Below are 20,960 nucleotides of genomic sequence, written 5' to 3'. Positions count from 1 at the left end.
TTGGGGCACTCGACCACTGAGCCATATCCCCAGCCCAATTTTGTATTTTATTTAGAGACAAGGTCTCACTGAGTTGCTAAGCGCCTCGCTTTTTGCTGAGGCTAGCTTTGAACTCCATGTTCCTACTGTGTCAGCCTCCTGAGCTGCCGGGATTACAGGCGTGCGCCACTACGCCCATCAGAATGTTTTTATTAGTCTTGTTTTCTTATAGATATTTACCCATATGATGTTACCTTAATGCCAATTTAAAAAGTATCAAATATAACTACCTGTCATTTTATTAATAGGAACTTAAAAGTATAGTAAATTATGTTAAACTAATGATGAATGTCTTGCTTAAGCTTAGTGATTATTTTTATTACATTTTAATATTTAGTTAATATATAACACATCAAGGAATCTTCTTTTCCACAATTGAGGGCTGAGGGTATAGCTCAGTGGTAGAGTATCTGTCCAGAATGTGTGAAGTCCTGGGTTTTATCCTCATCCATGCCAAAAACCAATCAACCAATCAACCATTCCTTTGACATAGTGAATATTTATTTAATTTATATTTCTTTTGTTTTTTTCTGAAGTTAATTTTAAAATTGTGTTTGTAAAAATGAAATACTTCATAAGTCTTTCCCATGTTTTAGACTACTAATAGAAATTTGGATTACCAAGTATATGATATAATTGATCTATCTGATTTGGTTTGATAATCAGGGAGAAACAAGGACAAACCAGAGCATTATTTAGCGACAGCCAGAAACATTTGAATTTAGTCAGCTTTCTTTTTAAAATTTAAATATTGTAATTATATTTGTTCTGGAAATTTAAAATATTTATTCAGTTTCTACATCAAATTTTTGTGTTTTCTATAGAATGAATTTTAATGTTTCTTAACATCTTCTATAATTTCCATTGGTTTGGTTGAGGACACATTTATTAAGTACCTGCTATGTGTTTGCTCCTGCAATAAGTTCAAGGGATATAAAGTACAAGATACTAGCTGGGCATGGTGGTGCACAATTGTAATCCCAGTGATTCGGGAGGCTGAGGCAGGAGGATTGTAAGTTTGAGGCCAGCTTCAGCAACTTAGTGAGACCCGGTCTCAAAGTAAAAAGGACTGGGGATGTGACTCAGTGGTTAAGCATCCCTGGTTTCAGTCCCTGGTGTCCCCAGCCCCCACAAAAAAGATACATGTATAAGAAATATAAACTATGTCATCAGTAACAAAGGCCTATAGTTTCCTCAAGCACTCAGTGCCTTTATCTCACAATCTACAACCTTTCTCCCTAGATATGCAGTATGGTGACATAAGGGGCATGTGTATAATCTTTTGGATTAAGTCTATAATCATTTCCTAGAGATGATGTTATAGTTTATGCCACTAGATATATTTCAGGAATAGGCTTCTGAAAAGAAAGAAACTTTTGAAATTGGCCCTTATGTATTTAGCAGAGGATAGTATTTTTGCTTGGATGATAGGATATTTTTGCTTATGTTTTTGGTATTAGCTGTTGAACCTGGGAACACTGAGCCACACCTCCAGCCCTTTTTATTTTTTATTTTGAGACAGGGTCTTGCAAGGTTACTAAGGGCCTCACTAAGTTGCTGAGGTTGGCCTCAAACTTCAGATCGTCCTACCTCAACCTCCTGAGTCACTGGAATTATAGGCGTGCACCACCTCAACCTCCTGAGTCACCAGAATTACAGGCGTGCACCACCACACCTGGCTGTGATAAGACATTTTACCTTATAGGTATATGTATTATCATCAGTTGGGTTCGTCTATTTTTTAATTGCATATTCATGACAATGTCTTTGAAATTTTATAACTAGTTTGTAAGCTATATAGGTTGCTAAAAATATAAATCTCAGCAGTATGTGCACATACTGTACTCACATGCATGTGCCTGCATTCACAAGCACCTGAAGGTTACAGGCAAATCACTTATTTTTTTGAGTAGAGTTTGAGTTTCTTAGCATAGAGACCTGGTCTCATTGATCCTTCTGTCTTTTCTTTGCCCAGAAACCAAGTCTACAGGAGTTGTTTGATATAGGATTTGAAGTAGACATATCTTTCTGTCCTAGTAGGTAGGGTAGAATATTTCCTTCTCTGAAGATCTTTGGCCACTGCACTAACTTGTTTATTTCTTGGAAAAATAGTTGAGGTATTATTAAAAAAATATATAAACTTGCAAATGTTTGCAGTATGTGATATTTAGAAAGCGAAACTGTTTTTTCTCCTAGGGGAAAGAGTGGTTGCCTTTGCTGCTGTGGAAGGAATTTTCTTCTCAGGATCTTTTGCTGCTATATTCTGGTTAAAGAAGAGAGGTCTCATGCCTGGGCTCACATTTTCCAATGAACTGATCAGCAGAGATGAAGTAAGGTTTGAAGTGTTTCTCCAGTTACATTTGTTTTCATATGTCATGTTCATCTACTTTTCTTTCCTCTGGGAAATGCTTATGGTGACTCAAATACCCTGGTAATTAAAAGGAAATAGGAAGTCATTTCTTCTATGGCCGGTAAGATTGCACTTTCTTACTGTGTCTCTCATCATTCTTCTCAGTCCCTGCTCATTCTTTAACATCAGTATGCTTCTGGACATCTGCTTTGGCCTCCCTGACTCCTTGACTTTGTATGACCTTCTGGCTCATCTTATTTATTCACATGATATCAGCTACCATCTAAAAGCTCACAGTTCCCCAGACTTTATCTTTATCCCAGATAGTCTTTCCTGATCTCCAAACAAATAGGTGCACCTTAGTTGTTTTCTCCTGGATTAGTCCACAGGTATCTCAAATCTGACATTTCAGAAATCAAACACATCATCTTTCTTTCAAAATATGTTCTTTTTCTGTTTTACTTACCTTAATGAGTCTCCCCCTACCCACCCTCCAGTCATCCAGTTTGAAATCTGGGAGTCATTTCAAATTGCTTTTTTCCTATTTAGCCACATCCAGTCGTAAGTCTTATCTCTCCCTCTGTCTACAAAACCCTTTCCATTTTTCCTACCACTTTTTTTTTTTCTACCTGTTGATGACCTTCTCAAAGCAGGCAACTTAAAATTTTCCTTATCCAACTGGGTCAAATTGACCATTTTTGTCTTTTATGTATCCCTTCAAAATCTAAACTTGTTCTTCTGTGTTAGAGTCGACAATACATATTTGTCTCTTCTCTGCTGGAGTTTGAGTTTCTTAGCATAGAGACCTGGTCTCATTGATCCTTCTGTCTCAATAGTCATCCTATTACAGCCATTCAGTTCACATTTATTGACTATAATAATCTTGGTTCCTCAGTTTATATCTAAGTGACCTTGTCAAGTTACTTTACTTATCTGATCCTTAGTTTCTTCAACTATAAACCTTAACAGGGCTTTTTTTTTTTTTTTTTTTTAATGCAATGAACAGTATATATGAAAGCATTTTTTTTTTTTTTCAGTACCAGGGATTGAACCCAGAGGCACTCTACCACGGAGCTACATCCACAGTTCTTTTTATTTTTCATTTTGAGGCAGGCTCTCACCAAATTGCTGAGGCTGGACTCAAAACTGGGATTCTTCCACCTCAGCCTTCCAATTTGCTGGGATTATGGGTGTGTGCCACCATACCCAGCTGATAGTATTTTTTAAGTGCCATAAAATGTTTTCTATAATTACTTTTTGACTTTAATATGTTTAAATTTCTGATAACTTTTATCATAAATGTCATATATGATTATATGTTTATTATAGAAAATTTAGAGAACAAAAAGTTACACAACGCACAGGTGATCACTTTGACAATTTTATTATATTTCTAAACTTGTTTTCTACATTTATATTTATGCAAATACATATAAATACAATAGTTTCACAAATCATAGTTTCATTTTTTTCACTTGGGAAAATATTATGAGCATTTTTCTATGCTATTAAGTATTTTTTGAAAACAGTTTTTTTAGATATATAATAGTAGATGAATGCATTATTTATTTGACAATAATTGGAAATTTAAGTTGTCTTTAGGATTTTCATTTTTTGTTGTTGTTGTTGTTGTTATATATACTTTGTATATAAGCTTTGTCCTAACTTTATATTATTTTCTTACACTTGATCACAAGAAGTAGAATTAGCAGGTTATGTGATCACTTACACTTGCGGATTTCTTTCCAGAAATTTTATAGACGTTTTCTGCTTCATCTAGCAATGTATGATCATTTTCTTACCATATACTCACCAGAATTTGGGTTAATTTGCCTAGTATTTGATAAATTTGATAAGAGCAGTTTACATCTCATTATTTGGTTTTGTTTTTGATTATTACTTAGATTGAACTTTTTTCAAAATTATATTAGTCATTTGTATTTTTCAGTAGTTATTATATTTTTGTTTTTTGCCTCCATTTCTGTTTTATATTAATATTTTTCATATTTAACTGGGAGTGCTCTTAATATTTAAAGGTTTATTTATTTGATAGTCTATAATCCTTAAAGGAAGGATGAATGTTTGCATGTTCATTGGTATATTCACAATATACAGTGACTAATTGAACTCTTTCAAGAAGTGTTTGTTTACTGAATTTGTATATTCATTTCTTATATTTATTGCATGAATATAACAGAATATGTGAATTTTATTATATTTGTTTTATATTTTCTGTTTGTCCTTTTTTAAATTTTGTTTTGCTGTTAACATATAAAAATCTTAAATTTCATTGTAGCAATTTAGCAGTCATGGGTTTTTTATTACATTAAACTGAGTACAGTATTCCAAAAAAAATAAAAATCTTAAATTTTATTGATCTACTCCCAGAAAAGTTAAATTATCACTTTGTTGTTGTTGTTGTTGTTTTTGTGGTGCTGGGGATTGAACCCATGGCCTTGTACATGCAAGGCAAACACCCTACCATCTGAGCTATGTACCCAGCCCTAAATTATCACATTTTTTTTCTTGATTTTTTTAACATTTAATTCTCTAATACAATTGGAATTTGTTTAGTATAAGTATAGAATTTAGAATAAAAGCAGTATGATATAGAGTAAGTTAGTGCCGCAGTCTGGCTGGGCACACAATCACGAGCCACCACACAGCTTGTAGATTCAAACAGCAACTCTTTATTCCCGAACTCACACCAGCCGTCAACAATCACGTTCTGGGGAAATCCACGTTCTCTACCCAAATCCACCTCCACTGGGCTTCTGTCTCCCAAAAAATACTGTCTGAATCCTGTGAGAACTCAAGGGGAACTCAGGCAGCAGGATACGCCCTATTCCCAGCAGGAATAATCTTAAACCTGGAACGCCCTAAACCGAACGCCCTAAACCGGATTATCCTAAACCGGGAACACCCTAAACCCGGATCCGCCCTGGTCCTTGAGCAAGGTCACCTACATGCAATGTCACTGCAAAATGTCCTATTTCCACGAGTCCTTCCACTAAGCAACATGGGGTACACTGGCAAGGAAATTGTCATACCTACTTGGCTAATGGCTCCCAGCAAGTTAGAATTTAACTTAGTTTTAGTTTAAACACTTTCACTTCTCTTTCCAGTAATCCATCCTTTCTCCACCAGTTTCTGCTGTCTTCTTTATTACATATTAAGATTTTATTATACTAAAATCTGTCTCATGGTCATTTTTTCTGCTTCATTGACTTACCTTAGAGTAAGTTTTTTATGATGCCATACAAGCTATTCTAATTATTGTAGTTATATATTTTAATAATTGGTAGAATAAATCTGAAAACTTTCCTTTTTTAAGTATTCTTGTGTGGACCTAACCATTTATTCTTCTAGATTTTTATTTTTTGAATTAAAAAAAATCCCATTGGGATTAAAAAATTTTTTTTTAATTTGTTCTACTTAGTTATACATGACAGTAGAATGCATTTTGACATATTGTACACCAATGGAGCACAACTTCTCATTCCTCTGGCTGTACATGGTGCAGAGTCACAACACCAGTGTAATCATACATGTAAATGGAGTAATAATGTTGTCTCATGCCACCATCCTTCCGATCCCCACAGCCCCACCCCTACCCTCACTCCCTCTGCACAATCCAAAGGTCCTTCATTCTTTCTTACCAACACCCCCACTGTCCCACTGGGATTTTGATTGGAATTCTTTAAACACAAAATTAGTTTTATTCATTTATTGATTTGACAATTATGAGTGTCTACCTTTTATTTACTGGTCTCTATAATAGGTAGCTAGTTGTCAGTTCTCATCAACTCTTTCCTTAACATCTTTCAGTAGTTTATTTGACATAAACCTTCTTGTAATTTGAAGTATTCTTCTTGAATCAAGTCTGCAGAAAAAGAACATTTCACTAGTAAATTTTCTAAGATTAGTTGTTAAAAGAGATGTGTTTTTTTTTTTCTTTTAGTTTTTTTTTTTTTCTGGGAATTGATAACTTAACCAGGTAAATAATCCTTGTAATAACAACCTTTGATTTAGGGATCTTTGAATTGTCTTTGAGTTTTGTTGATTCATTTATAAAAACCTAGGCAACTCTTACTTGTAATCATTTAAAATATATGTTCCTTTTCCCCTTTCCCTTCTTTGGTTGCTTACAAAATTATTATTATTTTTTGTAATTTAGAAATGTTAATTGATTTTACCTTGCTATCATGTAAATTTTGCTGGGAATTCCATTATTTTTCTATGTATGGCCCTTTAGTTTAGTTTTGTTTTGAATTTGTGAAAATTTTCTTTTGTTGTTCTTTTGATTTTCAGCTTTGCTCCATCTGTTCTGTATATCAGAATCCTGATTATAGGTTGACTCTCTTTGTTCTCCAGTTACTGAAGATTTTATAATATTAATTGTATTTGCATAATCATTTTGTTCTCGGGGCATTTCGTATGTTTATTTTCTTTCTTGGTTTAGTTAATGATAATGTCACTTCTGCTTTTTACAGCTTCAGATGATATTTATTATTTTATAGTTTCCATTATCATTGTACTGAATTCATTTTTATCTTGAGCTATTCTTGAGATATCTTTTTGAAATATCTCTGAGTTTCATCCATTTTTTAAATACTACTTATTATTTTTCAATCATCCCTTAATTTTTTTGACATTTAGGGATTAATGAATTTTCATTTTGGCTCTTCTCATCTTGTTTTCTTTTTTAAAAATGCTTTTGGTTGTGTATATTTTTTCTTGGTTTGTTTGTAAATTAATTCTTCTTTAATGTTGGTGAACTAAGATTTTCTGGCAGTGAATTTTTTTATTATAAGTTATTGAATTAGCATTTAATGAGATTTGAAGGAAAGAAGTTCTTGGTCTTATTAATTTCTCTTTAATTCCCTATAAATTTCCACATTGTGTTCTTAGAATCTATTTTATATGATTTGTTTACACAGTGTTTATACAGTATGCATCACTGTGGGCAAATAGCAGATTAAAGGCTTTAACAGTGGCATTTGTCTTCTATTTCAGGGACTTCACTGTGACTTTGCTTGCCTAATGTTTCAGTACTTAGTAAATAAGCCTTCAGAAGAAAGAGTGAGGGAGATCATTGTTAATGCTGTCAAAATTGAGCAGGTAAGTAGGGAAATTTATAAAGTTTAGCACATCTCGCTTTTTCTGATGTTTGTGCCATTATTTTATTAGTGTTATTTATTTATTTATTTTGAGACAGTCTTGCTATACAGTCCAGTCTGGCCTTGAACTCCTGGGCTCAATTGATCCTCCTCCCTCAGCTTCCTGAATTGCTGGGACTACAGGCATGTGCCACTGTGCCCACTTTAGCATTATTATATTTGATTCATGAAATCATCATCTTGTACTGTCAAATTGACTATATAAACCTGCTTATATTTGTTTTTACCTACAAGATGATGATTTCATGATGTATTGCAATTTTCATGTCAGTTTATAATTTGGTTTACAAATCAGTGTTTGTTATATTTTAAGGTTTTCTGTATAAGTAAAATCTGCTTTAGGGCTATTTGTCTCATTGATTTATCTGTCAAATTTCATGGTATAACAAACTATTTTAATTGTTATAGCTTTATGTTTTTAAATTTAATGACTACTGGATGATAATGATGTTTTCTATTTGTGTGTGTGTATGTGTGTGTGTGTGTGTGTGTGTGTGGTAGTGGGTGTTGAACCCAGGGATCATCTACCACTGAGCTACACCACCAGCTGTTTTTAAAATTTAAAATTTTGAGACAGGGTCGTACTTACGTTGCCCAGGCTAGTCTTGTTTCTCCTGCCTCAGCCTTCTGACTCTCTGGGATTACAGGTGTGCACCACTGTGCCCGACAATTGTGGTTTCTTGTTTTTATTCTCAATAACTTCACAGGGCACCTGACATGAAGCACGTACAGTTTATAAGATCAATAAGTAAATGAATTATTGAATAGTAAAACTTAACTTATGGTATGTAAAGATTTCTGATTACAAAAAGCTGGATGTTCTACTTAAAATGTGTTTTTATTTATTCTAAAGAATTAATTTATCAGGACGCTGAGCAATAGAGTGCTTGCCTAGAATGTACGATGGCCAGGATTTAATCCCCAGGACCACACACATCCCCAGTACACCCTGCCACACACACAATAAATAAATAAATAGATGAAAATAAAAAAGAAAGAAAAAATTAGTTTAAAAATAAAATTTGCTTAGCTTTAAAAACATCGCATAGTTTAACAAGCATGGTTTTCATATTGGAAGGAGGAAAGCATGTGGTTAATATGTTTTTGTTTTTTATCTATTAACATTGTCTTTGAATGTAGAGTTCAGTTTATCTCCCAACCCCTTAATCCATTTCTGTTTTATCTCATATTCTTTGTTAACTGAGTTTTCTGTCTTTCCACCTCTCTTTCATAGTCATGCTTCCCATGATGATCATCTTTGGTGAATCTTTTTCTAGGTATTTCAGAACAAAGCAACAGTGGTGATCATTTTCCATGTTGAAAGAATTTATCCTAGTACACTTTCCTTGAGCAAAATCGTTGTCTTAGAATATTAATAAAACCAAAACCTTCTCTCTATTTGGAAAATACCTTATTGTTCTGTCTTTGTACTTTATTCTGGTTTTGTTTACCTTCCAGGAGTTTTTAACAGAAGCCTTGCCAGTTGGCCTCATTGGGATGAACTGTGTTTTGATGAAACAGTATATTGAGTTTGTAGCTGACAGATTACTTGTGGAACTGGGATTCTCAAAGGTAAGGTGTTCAAAACCACCCTTTTACTACCAGGTAAAATGTTACAGTTAAGTAAAGCCCCTAAAATGTTTTACAAAAGCATTTATAATATATAATTCTACTTTTAAAATGTTCATGACAGAGATGTAATTTTTTAATTTTTTAAATTCTAATTTGTTATATATGACAGCAGAATATATTACAATTCATATTACATATATAGAACACAATTTTTCATATCTTTGGTTGTGTACAAAGTATATTCACACCATTCGTGTCTTCATACGTGTTCTTTGGATAATGATGTTCATCCCCTTCCACCATCATTTCTAACCCCATGCCCCCTCCTTTTCCCCTCCCACCCCTTTGCCCTATCTAGAGTTCGTCTGTTCCTCCAATTTCCCCCCTCCCAACCCCACTATGAATTTGTCTCCTTATATCAGAGAAAACATTCGGCATTTGTTTTTTTGGGATTGGCTAACTTCACTTGGCATTATCTTCTCCAACTCCATCCATTTACCTGCAAATGCTATGATTTTATTCTTTTTTATTGCTGAGTAATATTCCATTGTATATATATATATATATATATACCACATTTTTTAATCCATTCATCTACTGAAGGGCATCTAGGTTGATTCTGCAATCATAGCTATTGTGAATTGTGCTGCTATAAACATTGATGTGGCTATATCCCTGTAATATGCTGTTTTTAAGTCCTTTGGGTATAGACCGAGGAGAGGGATAGCTGGGTCAAATGGTGGTTCCATTCCCAGTTTTCCAAGGAATCTCCATACTGCTTTCTGTATCGGCTGCACCAATTTGCAGTCCCAACAGCAATGTATGAGTGTGCCTTTTCCCCCACATCCTTGTCAACACTTATTGTTGTTTATATTCTTAGTAGCTGCCATTTTTGACTGGCAGAAATGTATTTTGTATGAACAAATTGGTTTTATAAAATCCTTTGAAATTTAAAATGAAATTCAAAATAGAAATAGGAAGCTGGTAAATATTAGCACTAATAAGTTCAATACATTACCTTGTAATATTGCAGGTATAATTTAATAGAATTATGTTCAGGTAATTTTATTTGATCTACATTTAAATTTACCCTTTTTTAAATTCTTACGTGTTTACTTGGCAAGTTAGAGGTTAATACTTTTAAATAGGGGATAGTTACTAGGAAGACATTAAATGTCATCATTTGACTTTTTTTTTTTAAACTTTTTTTTTTTTTTTTGTGGTGCTGGGGATTAAACCCAGTGTCTTGCACATGCTAGGCAAGTATTCTACCACTGAGCTATGCTCCCATTCCTGATTTGACTCTTTGAAATTAGTTGTGTATAAGTTTTTTTCTCTTATTTTGTATATCAGAGATAATGTACCTGAATTTTTAAAAGATATTTGGTTTTCACCTTACTCACAGGAGATGGAGCCTGCAATCAGACTACCTAGGTTTGAATCCTGGTTCCACTGCTTTCTAGCTTTGTGACCTTTGGCAAGTTGCTTAACCTCTATCTCAGTTTCTTCATCCATAAAGTGGAAATAAAAAAAATAATAATAATGCCACAAATAATTGTTGATGATACCTAAAACACTTAAAATAATCTCAGACACAATAATGCACAGTAAATGGTCATTTTGTACTCAATGTAAGTGAAATGGTCATAGAAAATGCTTTTGTAAAACATGTTTTAGGGGCCTTACTTAACTATGTTCTGTATCTATGTTCTTACATGGTAAGTAGAAATTGTAAGTTTTAATTTTTTAGTTTGGAATTGTAAGTTTAAATTATATTTAATGATAAAACTTATAAAATCCACAATGTTCAGTGCAGTCATTACTTCTTTTGGTAGTGCATTTCTATTATGGTAACCGCAGAAGTACTTATTGAAATAGTCAAGTGGTGGCAAAATTTTTTTTAAGATAAACCATGCCAGCAACTTGTGAGGCTGAGCCCGAAGGATTGCAAGTTCAAAGCCAGCCTCAGCAACTTAGGGAGGCACTAAGCAACTTGGCGAGATCCTATCTCAAAAAATAAAAAGGGCTGGGGATGTGGCTCAGTGGTAAGTGCCCCTGGGTTGAATCCCTGGTATCAAAAATTTAAAAAATGAAAAAAATATATATATGAAGAGACAAACCATTTTATTTTATTGTTTTAGTTGCAAGACACTCTCTATTTGTTAGTAACTTTTACTGATATGTTTGGTTTTAGGAAAATTAATTTGCTTATGTAAACCTTAAAATGAATTCATTGTTCTTTAACCTCCACCATATCCTCATATCCATGATCTCTTGCTTATTGGGAAAACTGCTGACCCTTGGGTTCAGTTTTTCTTTTGGGAACTTGATAATTGTAGTTATATAAAACATACTTATTCTTACAAAAGAAAATCTAAACTCGGTATAAATCTTCTCCTGGGTCTTCAAAATATCTGAATAAATTCCCAAAATCAGAAATTGCACAAACCTCTTATATTTTTGAAGGCAAAAAACATACAAAAGGTTAACAATAAAAGGTTGCCAAAGAGCTCCATCTACTTAGAAATGGAAAAAAGTATTCATCAAAAGGAGAATAAAGGGGCTAGGGGTGTAGGTCAGTGGTAGTGTGCGTAGTACCAAAATGAGGAAGGGGAGTGAGAGGGAGGGGGAGGGGGAGGCGGGGAGAGAGAGAGAGAAATTAAAAATTTAAAAATAAATTTTGAGCCAGGCGTGGTAGTACACACCTGTAATCCCAGTGGCTTGGGAGGCCAAGGCAGGAGGGTCGTGAGTTCAAAGCTAGCCTCAGGATTTTCTGTTTTACTGGAGTATAGATTTTCAAAATAGTTTTGTTTTGTTTTGACTTTAGAATTTTATTTTAAAGGTTGTACAAGGTCAGATTCTGAAACTGTTGCAAACCTGTCAGGCAGGGGAGATGAAAAGAAAAGTGAAAAGACAAAAGTAAATTTTTCATTTTGTATAACCATTCAAAATAGTTTTTAATCTGGAAAGTAATATGGAGATTCCTTAAAAAACTTGAAATGGAACCACCATTTGACCCAGCTATCTCACTCCTCACCATATACCCAAAGGACTTAAAAACAGGGACACAGCCTCATCAATAGCAGCACAATTCACAATAGCCTTTGTGAAACCACCCTAGATGCCCTTCAATAGATGATAAAGAAACTGTGGTATATATACATGTAAAAGAGAATAAAATCATGGAATTTGCAGATAAATGGATGGAGTTAGAGAAAATCATGCTAAGCGAAGTAAGCCAATCCCAAAACACCAAAGGCCAAATGTTTTCTCTGATAACTGGATGCTTATCATAATGGGGGTGGGGCATGAGATGAGTGGAGGAACTTTGGATGGGGCAAAGGGAGGGAGGGAGGGAGGATGGAGGTAGGAAAGATGGTGGAATGAGACAGACTTTATTACGCTAGGTACATGTATGATTGCATGAATGAAAAATCAGAAATTGCACAAACCTCTTATATTTTGTATAAGATATAAGATATTTTGGGTACAACCAGAGAAGTGAAAAATTGTACTTCATTTGTGTACAATGAATCAAGGAGCATTCTGCTGTGATGTATAACTGATTGGAACAAATAAATTAAAAAAATTTAAAAAAAGGCCAGTCTCAGCAACTTATGGAGGCACTTAGCAACTCAGCCAGACCCTGTCTCAAAAACATTAAAAAAAGGCCAGGGATGTGGCTCTGTGGTTAAGCACCCCTGGGTTCAATCTTCAGTACCAAAAAATAAAAAATAAAATAAAATTTGAAAATATAACAGTAAGATTACTATATTTCAAAGCTTGTAGAATGCAACCAGAGAGGTTTTCAGAAAGTTCATGTGAATATTAAGAAAACAATCTCAAGCACATGAACTAAATTTTGAACCCAAGGAGCTTGAAAACAATTATTCTATACTGACAGTTTTTGAGAAGATTATTAGTAAATGATCATCATTTAATGGATTCTTTTTATGATTATTATTTTTTGTGGTGCTGGGAATTGAATACTAGGGCCTTGGGCATGCTAAGCATGCACCCTCCACAGAGCCCCATCCCCAGCCATTTTAACAGTTTCTTAAATAGAAGTCACATTATTGATGTTATCAACTTCTCTTAGCTACAGATAAGTCAAAAAACATTAAAATTTTTCTATGTGTTAAAAAAAAGCTGCTTAATTTAGCTTGATTAGCTTGTCCATGCCATAAATGATTCAGATCTAATTTATTGAAGTTCCCCATTTCTAAAATCCAGTGAATCTATTATTGGTACACTGTCTTTTCTGCTGTGTCTTGCAGCTTCACTCTCTCTGAGAGGCAGTTTCACAGGATTCAGTTATCAGCCACACACAGCATATGAGTACTCTATTTATCTATATATCTTTATATACCCACACACATACATATACATACATATGTGCACTTACGTTTACAGATTTATTAGATATATATATATATATATTAGATATAAATCATATAACATGCAGTTCACCCATTTAAAATGTATAGTTGTTTTATTATTTTTATTTTTAGCCCTGGGATTGAAACCAAGGGTGCTTTACCACTGAGCTACATTGCCAGCCCTTTTTATTTTTTGAGACAGGGTCTTTCTAAGTTGTTGAGGGCCTCACTAAGTTGCTGAGACTGGCTTGAACTTGCCTTCTTACTGCCTCAGCCTTCTGAGTTGCTGGGATTACAAGTGTGCATTATCCCACCTGGTAATTAAGTGGTTTTTAGTATGTTCACAGTTGCACAGTCTTCACAACAATCTATTTTAGAACATGGTAACATGTTTATAATATCAGAAAGAAAGTTTACCCTATTAACAGTCAGCCACCCCCTCTTTCCCCTCATCCCTTCCACTCCTAGGCAATCTCTAATCTAATTTCTGTCTATAAATTTGACTCTTCTGTGTATTCCATTTCATATAAATAGAATTGTTAAATTCATGACTTTTGTAACTCTTTTCTTTCCTTAGTAGATTCATTCACAATGTAGCATGCATCAATTCTTATTTACTCCTTATGACCAAATGGTATTCTATTATATGACTATATGGAATTTTTATTTGTTCATTCATCAGTTGACAAACAGTTGAGTTACTTCTACTTTTTGCTATCATGAATAATGCTGCTGTGACATATGTTTTCATTTCTCTTGAATATATACCTAGGGCTGAGAATGCTGTATCATACAGTAACTCCATGTTTAATCATAAGAAGAACTGCTTGTTTCCCAAAGTGGTTGCACAATTTTACATCCCCACTAGTATATGAGGGTTCCCATTTCTCCACCTCCTCACCCACAGTTGTTATCTCTCTTATTCGAGCATTGGGGTCTTGATTTGCATTTCCCTAATGGATAGTGATGTTGAATATTTTTTCATGTGTTTATTGGCCTTTTGTATATTTTCTCTGAAGAAATGTCTATGTGTCTATTCAGATCCTTTACCCATTTAAAAAATTGGATTATTTGAATCTGTTCTCATCTGTGATGTTTGTAATTCCTGCTTGCATACTCCTAAACTCAGAAATCCTTTTTTATTGTACCTTGTGAATCACTGAAATGTTTCCAATGAGCTGTATTTCCAGCCCTTCTTCTTTAATTCAGTAGTGAAAAAACTTTTTGTCAGCATGTGTCCAGCATGTGTCCAGCATGTATCCCCCCTCACCTAGTGTTCCTCAGAACATACATTGGGAAAAGCTGGCCTAGAATCATTTCTACATACAGGAAATGGACTTTGTTTGCAGATATCTAGTCACTCTGGATAGAGTTAATTTTATCTTTCCTGATTATGACCTGTTAAGGTCAATTTGACCTTATGTATTCTGTTATGAACTAAGAAGCATACTTAAGAGCTCAGGACATTGTTGATAATTTAATATTTTGTATATTGTGTATAGATGACTACCTGATAGTAATTCCTATGAAAAAATGCCTCTAGTTTCTATGGTGTATTGAATCTTGCAAGCCATGAGAACATTCCCTTGGGTTGTTAGTATTAGATATTTCATTTCCTGAAATATTTCCTGTTTATTAGAATACCAAAGGTATTCTTGGAGGAGGTTAGTAGGTGACGTCACTCATATGAAAATTTTTCAAGCTTGATTGTTGACTAGGTCATATTTCAGTGCCTCCAGGACCTTAGGAGAACAATATGACATGTAGGTGACTAGAAAGGTGTTGGGAAATCTAAGCTCAAATGGATTCTATTTGTTATTCATGTATAACTAAAAAGAACCAATACATTAAAAATAAATAAATAAATAAATAAAATATACTCAAACTGAAAAAAAAAAAAAATGGAAATACTGGCATGTGCTAGGGTTGTAGCTAGTGGTAGAGCAGGTACTCAGCATGCATGAGACCCTGGGTTTGAACCAGCACCAAAAGAAAAAAAAAAGAATCTCCAGAGAGAAAAATAAAATAAAATTGATTGATTGATTGTCATTTTTGCCATTGTTGTAGGATATCATTTATTTGGCTTCTTCAGAATATCTAATAATGTGTCTTTTCTTTTCAGATTTTTCAGGCAGAAAATCCCTTTGATTTTATGGAAAACATTTCTTTAGAAGGGAAAACAAATTTCTTTGAGAAACGAGTTTCAGAGTATCAGCGTTTTGCCGTTATGGCAGAAACCACAGATAATGTCTTCACTTTGGATGCAGATTTTTAAAACCTTCTTCTATTTAAAGACCCTGTAGCCTTCATTGGTAAATAATAGTCTATTTTTCTCTACTTAAAAAAAAACTTAACAGATCAGTTAATCTCTGTAAACCTCAGAGTACTTATCTTTAAAATAGGTATAATAATAGATCCTAAACTCATAGAGTAATATGAGGATCAAGTGCTTAGTTAATACTACCACCACTATCATTATTATTGATAGGGTTAATTGGAGTGATATTATGATAAAATGTCCTCTCTTTCAAATAGTTATGATTCTGGGTCCTAAGATCTAGAAATAATTAGATCCCTATTTTTAATGTTTGGGGGAATAATATAAGAATTTCCTTAGAAAGACATAATTATCTACATGAGAATAACTTCATTGAATTTCTCAGTAGAAAGGAAATTTAGTTCTTAGTTGCTTTGGAAGGGATACTCATAGAGTAGAATCTAGGAGGTTATTATGGTGGTTGACCTTGAAAGCAAAATGATTCTTCTACTTCAGAAATAAAATGGTAACTGTTGCCAGATTTAGCCCTGGAATGTTTAGAACCAGGATGAATTGGCTAGAATAGCATTTCCCAAAGAATATTCCCAGAGCTATTAGCCCCTCTAGATTTTTTTTTTGTATGTGTATGTGTGAGTAAAAGGGATTTGGAGGTCAGATGATTTTGGGAAATGTGGTACTCTCCATCTTTCTTTAGAATGTATATGTGAGACTTCAAAGACTGAGAAAGTCTACAGTCTAGACACTAATCTCTCCTTGTATATTTCAAACATACCCAACACAGATCTGTTTTTCACCTATCAATATCCCCCCTCACCTAGTGTTCCTCAGAACATACACTGGGAAAAGCTGGCCTAGAATCACTTCTACATACAAGAAATGGACTAACAAAGGGAAAATTTGATAGATATTATTGAATCCTTTCATATTTGTATCAAGCTGAGGAAGGTATCCAAGACTGATTCCAGCTATTTCTTAATATCCTTAAAATCTTTCTATGCTATTAAAGGAAAGTGTCTTTCAATGAAACCATGTATCTTGCATGATAACAGATGGTGAGGGAGATGGAAGTCTCTTTAATGGAAACAGAGTAAAGACCAAGAGCCAAGGTGTCTGGGCAATCTGCCCCTTCTTCAGTTTTAGGAAGTGTCAAGAGGTAGCTTCCTATTCACAGCCAAGTGTACTTTATAAAATTCTGGAAGCTAAAATTGAGAGATTTTCTCTCTGTATAAATTTTTGCTTCTGTTCATCAACTAATTGATCAAAACTGGAGTTCTCAAGTGATGAATGAAGGTCATAACTTTTATTATTAGAATATCAAACTTGAGATGTTCTGATTATCATAATTCTATTTGTTCCCAGTTTGCCAAGTGTTTTTATTTTTACATCATCTCATTTGATCACACAAAAGCTTTCTAAGCTTTATAGGGAGCTATTATTGAAACATTACAGATGGAGAGAGTGAGTCTCAAAAAAGTTGATCAAGATCTCATAGTCACTGTCCCTACGGTATAATTTTTTTAGAGGTTGTCACATCTCTTAAAATTTGGTTCTTTTCCATCCATCTTGATTTGTTTTTTACCTATTTCCTTGTTAATTAATATGTCACATAGTATCACAGTATTAATATATAGACAGACTTTAATTAGAGTCTCAAAATACCACTGGGAACCATTTGAACTATATTCAAGTATTATATTCAAAGATATTTATATATCTATGATAAATTACACTGTTCAAAATTATTTAAAGATGGTAATATATAAAGGTATCAGAATGAAAGAATAAAAGTTTTATAGTGCATTTTGCCTTTATTTGAATCCAGATCTTTCTTATAGGGAATGACAGGTGCCTTAATGTGAAGCTTATGTAACTGCATTTGGGGAAGAATGCTTAATACTAAAATACTGAACTTTAATACACTGGATTTTGTTACATTCAGTATTTTAGACCATTTTTAATGCCTCTAGATTGCATATTTATTTATTATGTTCAGTACTTTTGTTCTTAGGTTTTTCAGAATCATGACATGAAATCCCTTTTTAATATCTCACAAGAAAAAATTGAGTATGTTTATACTGTTTCTCTTCATAACACATATATTTAAATCATGTCTGTGGTAGTTACAATTAAGTTTTTATATTTAGGAACATAAAAGTGCATACATAGTTCTATGATAAATTGCACTTATTAAAAAATATTTTATTGCAGCATGAAGAATCATGGCCTGGAAGGACTTAAAAAGACAGTTTGACCCAGTGCTTTCAGACAGGGCTGGATTTTGCTGTCCAATTATATACAGTAATTAACAATTACTTATACAATAAAAGTGTACCTCAACCATGTTTTATTAAATAAAAATTTTATAGTCATTTTATTTTGGAATATCCAGATTATTCTGTTTCTTTTGCCATTTTTTTTTCATTTGTACATGGAAAAAGTGATTACTGAAAAAAAGATTGTGGTATGTATATTTAAAAAAATAAGTTATTTAATTTTCAGAATTTTGCATATTGCATTTAAGTATGATAACATCACTGTCATAGAATTTCCAGATTTCCTTTGTACAGCTTAAGTAAGAGATAAATGTCATGAATGCTGATGAGCTGCATGAAAGCCAAATCAAACCTATATTCAAGTATCAAGATTTTGAACCAGGTTGAGTGAATGGGTGGCCAACTCAGCAGATTCTGAATGAGTAGCATAGAAATGAAATCCTTTTTTCACCATTTCCCTTTAAGTGGCCTGCTCATTTGTAAACTGCTGAAGGTTTGAAGAATATTCTTAGGACCTTAGGAGAGAGGATTTAATCATTGAATTCTGTAAAAGAAAATATATGTAAAAGTGGAAGATCAGAGAATGATTCTTTTGTACAGTTAAGTAAATTCACAGTATTCTTAATTTATGAACTTAACTATTTTACAACTATATGTAGATTTTTAAAAAATCATTCAGCAAAATTATTTAGCATCTACTCTCTGTATAGAAATCTTTATAAGATGGGCTATAACAATTTGTTTTTTGGTAAAATACATTATGGTCACTTAAACCAACCCCACATGTACAGAATTCATATTTTTTTCAAAGAAAGAAATTGTTAATTTTTGGTTTAGTATGTTAAAATAAACTATCATTGCTACATCATTATGTGTATGTCCTTTTTGAATAAGAATGTTTCTGCAGCCAGATATTTAGGTCTTCACTGAATGAGGGGTATTATCAGGAGAAGGAGAGGGGAATAGAGATGAGTTGTGATTCTCAAATGTATTTGTTACAAAAGAATGGGGTACTCATGGTCCAGAGGTGGCAGTGTGACCACTGAGAATCCAGCCCTACTTTCCCTCATAGACCTGGGAGTCCATAGACATATGAGAAAATAAAAAAATCTCTTAGGAGGACTGCGTGGGAAAAAAAGTTCCCAGAGCAAAGTACTTTCCAATAACAGGCAGTAGAGGGGCAGAGTGGACTGATTTTGGAGCAGGGGGTCACCAAAGGCACAGGGCAAGGCTTTGGGTGGCAGAAGACATGAGGGGGTGGGTCAAGAATGAGGCCAACATGGAACACTGTGGGGACGATGCTGAGGTGGTGGTAGTTGGGAGAGTACTGGCCTTTTAAAACCTGCTGAGTTGAGGTGTGGCAGGAGGGGCAGAGAAGAACCACCATCCAGCTGTCTAGGTTTTCCACGACCTTTCTAGAGGACATGTTTATGGCAGGATAGCCCTCATCGTGCATCTGGGTTTTCTGCATCCTGTGCCAGCTCTCACAACCACACCTGCCTTCTGTTCATTTATCCAGGTTGTTTATACACAGGAAAAAGGGGCAAGAGGCATCCTTCATTTGCTTACTTAATTGAGCACTGGTCAAGATATTGACCATGATCATGATAGCCCCTCATCAATGATAAAGTCCAACTTCATGTGTCTTGAAAATTTAATTCTCAATAAAATTGGTATTTGTGAAAATTGAAGAGTTTACAAAGTGCTTCTGCAGTTCTGTCATGCCAATTGTTTTGTTGGTTCACTTATTTTATGAGGAATTGCTGTCATAAGACTTGAGGCTCAGAGAAGTTCATTTTCTTGTCCAAGGCCCCAGAGCTAGCAGATGTTAGCAGCAGCTCTCCAATCAAGGTGTCAAGGCTCTAAATCCCATCATCTGTTCACCGACTAACCCAAATTTCTATTCCTACTTCTGGTGGTACTCAAGAAGATCTTCGAGAGATATGATCCCCTTGACCTGCACAGCCTGTAACACACTCCATTGCAGGTACCAGTTTAGTTTCATCTGCATCTCTTGAGGTCCTGCCCCTCAGCATGCTGGCAATTGTCTGAGCTTCACTCTGTAGAAGGAGTGGAGGGGCGCTGTCTGCTGGAGCCTGACCAGAGTGGCAAAAATGTGTAAAGACATCCATATTGCAAGGGAAATAGATATCCTCTGAAAACATTTCTTTAAATAAAAAAGTAATTTAAAATATTAGGAACAGCAGTAGTACAGATAGAACTCAGAATGGCATATGCTGACAGTGATTGCATGTGGTAAGTGTTAACCGTGGGCCACACTATGTGATCGCCTGTCTAGAATGTTCAGAGCTGCCTAAGGAGTTTGCAAGAGTTTCCTGAGAAGTCCTGCCCAGAACCCAGGGTAATAAAGTGGTGGCCAACAAAGATATGCTTACTACAATTTGTGTAAGTTCCAGACGGTAAGGCAGCGCCTGCCTCTCATTCCTGCCATCTGTTGGTTTTGGTCTCTTGGTTTGGAACCTAAAATCTCAAGGCTCCCATAGCCCTTCACACAGTTTTTTTGAAACAGAGTCTGGCCAGCTGAAGGCAACAGCCAGCTATAATCAGCCTTTTCCTCTCTGAACAAATAGACTAGTTAAAAAAAAAAAAAAAAAAAGAAGAAGCTATTCCAAGCATGTCTCCCTTGTGTGATCTTCTCATCTCCAGAGACTCATCCTTATCAATGGGCAAAAGAGTGTCATATAGAATGTTCTTTTCCACTGCTCCTGCCTTCTTCACTGCCTAGTCTATGTATGCTCATGGCTCTCTATACTTATGGCCATCTTGGCACACTATGTCCTGAAGTTGTGGTTGAGCCACTTTAAGGTAGGGACCGTGTTCTTCACCCTGAGCTGGGGACATGGCTCATTGCTAGAACACTGGCCTGGC

General features: G+C 34.5%; 1 protein-coding gene across 6 annotated transcripts in view; it reads left to right on the top strand.

The window, feature by feature from the left end:
- Positions 1-18,939, top strand: part of Rrm2b (ribonucleotide reductase regulatory TP53 inducible subunit M2B) — a 40,415-nt gene extending 21,476 nt beyond the window's left edge. For 5 of the 6 annotated variants that reach the window (XM_048801938.1, XM_048801940.1, XM_048801941.1 and 2 more), the window contains 4 exons: positions 2,236-2,369; positions 7,406-7,510; positions 9,028-9,141; positions 15,643-18,939. In XM_048801938.1, coding sequence (XP_048657895.1) covers positions 2,236-2,369; positions 7,406-7,510; positions 9,028-9,141; positions 15,643-15,795 — 506 coding nt within the window. In that variant the 3' untranslated portion in view covers positions 15,796-18,939. The remainder of the gene's footprint in view (positions 1-2,235; positions 2,370-7,405; positions 7,511-9,027; positions 9,142-15,642) is intronic. The other variant, XM_015486348.2, reaches the window with a different exon arrangement.
- Positions 18,940-20,960: the final 2,021 nt, after the last annotated feature.

Source organism: Marmota marmota, unplaced genomic scaffold, assembly GCF_001458135.2.
Source record: "Marmota marmota marmota unplaced genomic scaffold, marMar, whole genome shotgun sequence".
NCBI classification, from domain to species: Eukaryota; Metazoa; Chordata; class Mammalia; order Rodentia; family Sciuridae; genus Marmota; species Marmota marmota.
The sequence above is the reverse complement of the archived record's forward strand: the minus strand, read 5'-3'. Positions and strand labels throughout refer to the sequence as shown.